Genomic DNA, 8,540 nt, shown 5'->3' with positions numbered 1-8,540 from the left:
GCTGAGGCAGTCTGAGGATATGAGTGTCGATGAGTACACTGATAAGTTCTTGGAGTTGTTGTAGTATACGGGTCAGGCTTATGATATAGATCAGAAGAAAGCAAAGAGGTATACCATGAGGCTTCATCCCAGGTATTCCTCCCTGATCCTAGCAGTAGAGAGGGAGAGCTTCCATTTCATAGTGGATGTAGCTAGAAAAATGGAGGCTAGTGCCATTATTCAGGGGACAATTAAGCATTCAGGGGCACAGTCTTCAGGTTCCAAAACCCCAGGTGGGGGAAAGCTAGATCCCTCTTCTCAGAGTGCAACAGCTTCAGGCAGTAAGAAGTGGGGTAAGACAAAAGTTAAGAAGAACAAGTTCTGGAACAAGTTGAAGTCAGGTCTGGGTTTGGGAAGTGGCTCGAACTCAGGTTCAGGAGTTGCAGAGTGTTCGAGGTGCGGTAAGCCGCACAAGGGAATGTGTCGATTTGGGACTACAGCCTGCTTCAGGTGTGGGCAGGAGGGACACATGGCTCGGGAGTGTCCGAGGGCGCCTTTCATGGCACTGTCCCAGCAGACAGCTTCAGGCAGTATGGCTCAGCCAGCAGCTCCAGCCATGACTTAGGGCAGTAGTAGAGGTAGAGGGAGAGGAGCAGCCTCTTCTTCAGCAGGTTCCCGAGGTGAAGGTCCATCAGCTCCAGCTCGGATCTTCACTCTGACACAGCAGGAGGCTAACGCATCAAACACCGTGGTGTCAGGTAATCTCATCATTGGGTGTTCTGATGTGTATGCTTTATTGGACCCTGGTGCTTCTCATTCCTTTATTGCACCGAGAGCCGTAGAGAGAGTGGGTTTGATGGCTTCTGGGTTAGAGTGTCCCCTTTGGGTCAGTGGGCCCAAGTGTGATCCATCAGTGGCAGAGTCAGTCTGCCGGTTTAGTCCTGTGTTCATTGAGGGACGATGCCTTCCAACCGACCTTGTGGTTCTAGATTTGACGGATTTTGATGTCATTCTAGGGATGGATTGGCTATCCGCTCATGATGCTACCTTGGACTGTAGAGACAAGGTAGTCAGGTTCAGAGATCAGGATGGATCAGTGTTTGTCTTCAGAGGAGACAGGAGGGGTATGCCTAGAGGTTTGATATCAGCCCTGCAGGCTCGTAGGTTGCTTAGGAGGGGTTGTTAGGGGTTTTTAGCTCATGTGAGAGAGCTTGATAGTCAGGTTAGGGAGCCCACCTCAGTGCCCGTAGTCAGGGAGTTTCAGACGTTTTTCCTGACGAACTTCCAGGACTACCACTTGCTAGGGAAATAGAGTTTGAAATAGAAGTCATGCTTGGAACCAGATCGATCTCTATCCCTCCATACAGGATGGCCCCAGCTGAGTTGCAAGAGTTAAAAGAACAGTTGCAAGAGTTGGTAGATAAGGGTTTCATCCGACCGAGTACCTCACCTTGGGGCGCTCCAGTTCTGTTTGTAAGGAAGAAAGATGGATCCTTAAGACTTTGTATTGACTACAGGCAGTTGAACAAAGTCACTACCAAGAATAGGTATCCTCTACCCAGGATCGATGATCTATTTGACCAGCTGGTAGGAGCAGGTTGTTTCTCCAAAATAGATCTAAGATATGGGTATCATCAGTTGAGAATCAGAGAAGAGGATGTGCCTAAGATAGCTTTCAGGACCATATATGGGCATTATGAGTTTCTAGTGATGCCGTTCGGATTAACTAATGCCCCTGCAGCATTCATGGATCTCATGAACAGAGTTTTCAGTCAGTATCTGGATCACTTCATTATTGTCTTCATTGATGATATCTTAGTGTATTCCAGGAATGCAGAGGAGCATGCCCATCATTTGAGGCTAGTGTTGCAGACCTTGAGGGAGCATGGCTTGTATGCTAAGTTCTCCAAGTGTGAGTTCTGGTTAAGGAGCATTTCTTTCTTGGGGCATGTTGTATCAGACCAAGGCATTGAGGTAGATCCCAAGAAGATAGAAGCAGTAGCTAGTTGGCCGAGACCCACTTCAGTGTCAGAGATTAAAAGTTTTCTGGGTTTGGCAGGCTATTATAGGAGGTTCATTCAGGACTTCTCTAAGATCGCTGCTCCTATGACCAGATTAACGAAGAAGAATCAGACTTTTGTGTGGTCTAACCAATGTGAAGAAAGTTTTGGAGAGCTCAAGAAAAGGTTGACTTCAGCACTGGTGTTAGCTCTGCCTATCAGCAATGAAGACTTCATAGTGTTTTGTGATGCCACTACAAAAAAACAGGGTATCAGTGACGGATTTTTCCGTCGCTGAAAGTAAAAAATCCGTCGCTGAAACTTTCAGCGACGGATTTGCGACGGACTCAAGTCCGTCGCTTAAAGTCATGTCGCTAATTTTTTCCGACGGATTGCAATTCCGTCGGAAATATTAGCGACGGATTTCCGACGGATTTTAACTCCTTCGGAAAAATTTCCGACGGTTTTCCGACGGAAAATTCAGTCGGAAAAATTTAGCGACGAAAAACTTTTGTCGCTAAATCCGTCGGAAATTCCAATTCATCCGGTGAACATTCCGTCGCTGATCCGTCGGAAATCCGTCGGAAATATTAACACAATTTAAAAAAAATTCTCACAAATCCGTCGCTAATCCGTCGCTAATATGCTAAAATTCAATCACAAAAAATAGTTCCCTGTTTTTATTTAGATATTCCCTGTATAATCAAATAATTTATAATTAAGAATCATATTGAATATAAATCAAATATCATTCATAATAATTATAAGTAATGTTCATAATACTTAACAATATTCAGAATATATAAAATAAATCCATAATATTTAACAATGTTCATAATAATACTTAACAATCGTCATAAAATTTAAAATAAATGAATAATACTTAACAATATTCATAAAACTAAAAACTAATCTATGAATTTGTTGAATCATCTGATAGAGAAGTACAATCTGCAGTTGGATTATTTGTTTCATTCATAGAGAGCTGCTGGCTATGTCCTCTACCTCTAGATGATACTGCTCTTCGAGGCATCTGAAAAAATAATTGTCCATTAGTTTTAATTAACAATAAAGACAAACAATAGAAAAAATAATAATCAAATATTAAGTCTATGAATATATATAAAAATATGATATACTTTACAATGTATCATTCAGAATCATCTTCTAAGTTGACATCATCATCACTATCAATACCATCAACTTCTAAATCGTCATCTGACTCTTCAGTGTCTTCTTCCTCTTCTTCATCCTCTCCCTCTTCCTCTTCCTCTACATCCTCATCTTCATCTTCCACCACTTCAAGTGGTTGTTGCACTTGTTGCAATTCATTAACATCCACCTCAACCATACTACTTGAATCAAGTAACATTGTGGGATCATCAAGTTCGGTTGTTGGTACAATTTCTTGAGGTCTTGAGACATCATCCTCTTGATAAGCAACATCATTGGAGTTTTGCTCATTTGAATTGTTGTTAACCATGGAAGGTCCAATATTGTAAGTGCTCCTAGCTTTGGTTTTGAAAACCGCACACCAGTCAACTCTGACTTTATTGATTTTAGGATATTTAATATAGCAAACTTGATGAGCTTGTTGAGCTAAAATAAATGGATCAGATGATGCTAGCCTTAATTTGACATTGATTTCCACAAGACCATGTTGAGGATGGACCCTTACCCCTCTATTAGTGTCAAACCATTCACACTTGAAAAGGATTATCTTGTTTTTCTCTCCAAAGTACTCTAATTCTAATACCTCATTCAGCAAGCCATAGTAATCACTTTCATATTCATTATAACAACTTCCTTTGACCCATACACCACTATTTAATGTTTTTCGCTCTCTGCCATAATCATGTCGATGAAATTTAAATCCATTCACAAAATATCCTTTATATGATTGTACTTTTCGGCTGGGCCCTTGAGCTATTTGATAAATGCAGTTATCAACTTCGTTCCTTCCCACCTAATGTTGAAATATTAAGTTAGAAGTCAACAATAATGCTAAAGCTCAAATCATCACTTGCAATACTTACATAGTCTTTTAACCAATTAGCCAGTTCTCGCTCTCGCATTTGCTCAATTTGTTGATCGCTGATATTTGGTATTGTTTCTCGAAAATGAGAATCAAAAATCCTACACAAAAAAATTAATTTTTTTGTAACATATTTTATTTTATATGATTAAAATGTTAATACTTAATTTAAATCACTTACTCAATAAACGGATCAATTTCAGGACAATTCAATAACACATATAAATGTGCTGCATAGTACTCTTCATTTGACAACATTCTGCCATGTTCCAACTGCCCAAAAGGTCGACCTGCATGAGTGAAAATCGAAAGGCGTCCCATAGGTTCTACATGTCCACCATCATCATTTCTTGGGACTCTATTTAGTCTTGTCGAGATAGATGGCTCAAAGTAATGTGAGCAAAAAGATGAAATTTCCTCAATAAGATATGCCTCAACAATTGAACCCTCAACAGAAGCTTTATTTTTGACTTTTTTCTTCAAGTCAAAGAGGTATCTAGTAAAAGAAAAATTAGACTGTTAGTTGGTTATTTGACATTTATTTACAATACACCATATGTAAATATTTAGTATTGCATTTACCGTTCAAAGGGATACATCCAACGATATTGCACAGGTCCACCTACTTTTGCCTCGTATGCCAAGTGAATAGGTAAATGCTCCATTGAGTCAAAGAAACCGGGTGGGAATATCTTCTCCATCTTGCAAATGCTCTCAACAATATTTTTTTCTAAGATATTCAAATTTTCTTCTGTGAGTGTGGTTGCAGTTATGTCTCTAAAAAAATGACTCAACTCAGTCAAAGCATCCCAAACTGCTTTAGGCAATATGTCACGAAATGCAATTGGTATCAGTCTTTGCATCAATATGTGGCAATCATGGCTTTTTAATCCATAAAATTTACAATCATTCACACTAACAGACTGAGCAATGTTCGAAGCATAACCGTCAGGCAACCTCAAATCCTTAAGCCATTGACAAATTGACCGTTTCTGTTCTTTATTCAAAGAATAAGTGGCTTTAGGTTTGTACACTTTACCATTATTATACAACAATTCTAACTCGGGACGATTGCAATAGACTTTCAAATCTTGTCTTGCCTTGATATTGTCCTTTGATTTGCCATTCACATCCATAACTGTGTAGAATATGTTATCAAATACATTCTTCTCTATATGCATAACATCCAAATTATGTCGAAGTAAATTTGATTGCCAATATGGAAGCTCCCAAAATATACTCTTTTTCACCCAGTTATGCTGTACTCCAAACCCCGGTATTGTTTGCTTGCCAGCAGTTGTTCCAAACACAACATCACTCAACAAATTAACCCGATGTTGTATAACATCACCTGCCATACGAGAAGGTGGAGGAGTTTTTTCTATGAAACCTTTTCTAAATTTATCTTTCTGTCTTCGATATGGATGGTTAATAGGAAGGAATTGACGATGACAATCAAAAAAAGATGGCTTCCCACCATGCTGAAGTATAAAGGCCTTACTATTTTCCATACAATATGGACATGACATTCTACCATGTGTGCTCCATCCAGATAACATACCATATGCAGGAAAATCACTTATTGTCCATAACAATGCTGCTTTCATTTGAAAGTTTTGGTTAGAATTAGCATCATGAGTCCAAACTCCTTCATGCCACAACAATTTCAGCTCATCAATCAAAGGCCTCAAAAAAACATCCAAGCTTTTTCCAGGGCTTTTAGGACCTGGAATTACCATATTCAGAAACATGTAAGGTTTTTTCATTGCCATCCATGGAGGTAAATTGTAAACTACAACAATTACGGGCCAACAAGAATACGGTTTAGACCGTTGCCCAAAAGGATTGAATCCATCAGTACATAATCCAAGCCGAACATTTCTTGGATCAGATGCAAACCAAGAGTGGGTGCGATCAAAATGTTTCCATGCCTCACTATCAACAGGATGCACCATACTACCATCTACATGTTGGTTAGAAGCATGCCAAACCATATGCAGAGCAGTTTTGGATGACATAAAAAGTCTTTGGAGTCTAGGAATCAAAGGTAGATATCGCAACACTTTAAATGGTCTCTTTTTTCGTCGCCCCATAAATGATTGTATTGGTTTATATCGAGGGTGACCACATATTGTACATGATGTTCTGTCGATATTTTCTTGAAAGTACAACATACAATTGTTTACACAAACATCGATTTTTGTATAACCAAGGCCTAGAGTGGACATCATCTTCTTCGTATTATAAAAATTATCTGGTAAGAGGTTTCCTTCTGGTAGCATACTTTTTACCGTTCCCATAAACTTATTAAAACAACTATGACTAATGTGAAATTCTGACATTAAGTTCAGCAATTGAGATACAGCAGATAACTTGGTATGATTATTGCAGCCTTCCCATAATGGCACATCCGCACCATGTAATAATTCATAGAATTTTGAAACTTCTAAGTTCGGCTCCATGGTTCGATTGCCCATTTCAGAACTACCAACTCCAACTGTACCATAATTTATATCCATTGCTTCCATGACCATGCTTCTATAATCATTGACATTGTTGGTTGTAGCAAGATAATCAGTAGATTGTTCCTCAAGTTGTTCAGAATTTATTTCATGAGTGATAGATTCACCATGCGCAATCCACTTAGTATATCCTCCAACAAATCCACTTTTGCAAAGGTGATAAGTAACATCTTGCCTATTCTGAAATTTCCTATTATGACACTTAGAACATGGACAACGAATTTTATCTTGGCATATAAACTTACTTGTGCATAGGCAAAGTTTAGAAATGTCTCCACCCCAATCTCAAATTCAGAATTAAGAAAGCCATTTTCATCTAGTCGCTCATACATCCATCTACGATCTACCGACATGATAAATATATTCTGAAATATAAACAAATTCAACTTTAATTATATACTAATTTAACAAATCAAACACACTAATCAATTTAACAATACATATCAAAGAAAAGTTGAATAAAGGCACATAAAGTAATCAATTTAACAATACATATATATATTAATAAAATTATATATTATTATTATTATTATTTTGAAATTTATAAAATGACTTATTCTCTTAAAATTAAAAATATATATATATTTTTTAAAAGGTCATTTTTTAAAAGGCAGCAAGCTGCTGTGCAGCAGCAGCTGCTGCACAGCAACTGCTGCTGCACAGCAGCTGCTGCAGCACAGCAGCTTGCTGCTGTGCAGCAGCAAGCTGCTGTGCTGCACAGCAGCAGCAAGCTGCTGCGCAGCAGCTTGCCTTGCTTGTGCAGCAGCAAGCTGCTGCCTTGCTTGTGCAGCAGCTAGCTTGCTGCTGCACAAGCAAGGCAGCAGCATGCTTGCTGCTGCACAAGCAAGGCAGCAGCAAGCTTGCTGCTGCACAAGCTATATTTCATAATTCCACATTTTTTTTTTTTATAACTAATAAATTTATTTTCACATTATTTTTAACATATTATAATATATATTTCATAATTTATAAAAATTAGTAACATAATAATCATGTAATCTCAAAACCCCAAATAAATAAATAAATAATATAAAAACAAACAATTAAGCAATAAACCCATCAAACTCAATGGCTAAGTAATCACCTAATATTTTTCAAAATTATTATTTTAATAATTAATATAAAATTAAAAATTAGTATAACAAGCATACATTAGGATCAACCAATCATTCCTTCAATAACTTACATGGAGTGGCGACGATCGGCAGTTGCAACGGCGGTGAGTGGCAACGGTGGTGGCGGCAGCGGTGGCAGCTCCAGCAATGGCGGCACAGCCGCGGCAACAGCAACAGCTACAGAGAGGCGCAGCAACGCGCGATAGCCCGGGAACGACAGTGGCGGCGGCGATGGAGGCGGCGACGGCGACGGCGGCAAGAAGAAGGATGGAGCGATAAGGAGAAGAGAGGAGAAGAGAGGAGAGGAAAATGGTGGCTGAAATCAAAAAGAGTCCCGAAAGAGATGGATTAGGTTTTTAAATATTTTTTTGCATTTTCTGACGGATTAGCGACGGAATAAATTCCGTCGCTAATATTTTAAAAATCCGTCGCTAATCCGTCGCAAATCCGTCAGAAATATAAAGCTTTAGTGTTCGTCGCTGATCCGTCGCTAATTCCGTCGCTAATTTTTTTTTTCCGACGGAAGTAATTTCCGTCGCTAAATCCGTCACTGATAGCCTATTTTTTTGTGGTGTGCGTCCCGAGTGGGACTGGGTTGTGTGTTGATGCAGAATGAGAGGGTAATTGCTTATGCTTCTAGGCAGTTGAAGAAGCACGAGTTGAATTATCCTACCCATGAACTAGAGATGGCAGCTGTGATCTTTGCACTCAAGATGTGGAGGCATTACCTTTATGGGGTTAAATACGAGATCTTCACAAATCATAAAAGCTTGCAGTACATCTTGAGTCAGAGAGAGTTGAATTTGAGGCAGAGGAAGTGGGTAGAACTGCTTAGTGACTATGATTGTACGATTCAGTACCATCCGGGTAAGGCAAATGTTGTGGCAGA

At 39.1% G+C, this 8,540-nt stretch overlaps 1 protein-coding gene across 2 annotated transcripts; it reads right to left on the bottom strand.

The window, feature by feature from the left end:
* Positions 1-2,780: 2,780 nt before the first annotated feature.
* LOC122724513 (G-patch and R3H domain-containing protein C30B4.02c-like) lies at positions 2,781-8,139 on the bottom strand. Of its 2 annotated transcripts, none has more exons than XM_043959680.1 (4): positions 7,723-8,137; positions 4,016-4,115; positions 3,124-3,945; positions 2,781-3,012 (listed from the first exon to the last, which is right to left on the bottom strand). In XM_043959680.1, coding segments are annotated over exons 1-3 (918 nt in total). In that variant the 5' UTR covers positions 7,725-8,137; the 3' UTR covers positions 2,781-3,012; positions 3,124-3,129. The 2 variants fall into 2 exon arrangements, with proteins under 2 accessions (XP_043815615.1, XP_043815616.1); XM_043959681.1 differs by having other exon boundaries at positions 2,783-3,012; positions 3,119-3,945; positions 7,723-8,139.
* Between the last annotated feature and the right edge of the window lie 401 nt (positions 8,140-8,540).

Source organism: Manihot esculenta, chromosome 9, assembly GCF_001659605.2.
Source record: "Manihot esculenta cultivar AM560-2 chromosome 9, M.esculenta_v8, whole genome shotgun sequence".
Lineage (NCBI taxonomy): Eukaryota > Viridiplantae > Streptophyta > Magnoliopsida > Malpighiales > Euphorbiaceae > Manihot > Manihot esculenta.
This window is presented reverse-complemented; position numbering and strand designations above follow the sequence as displayed.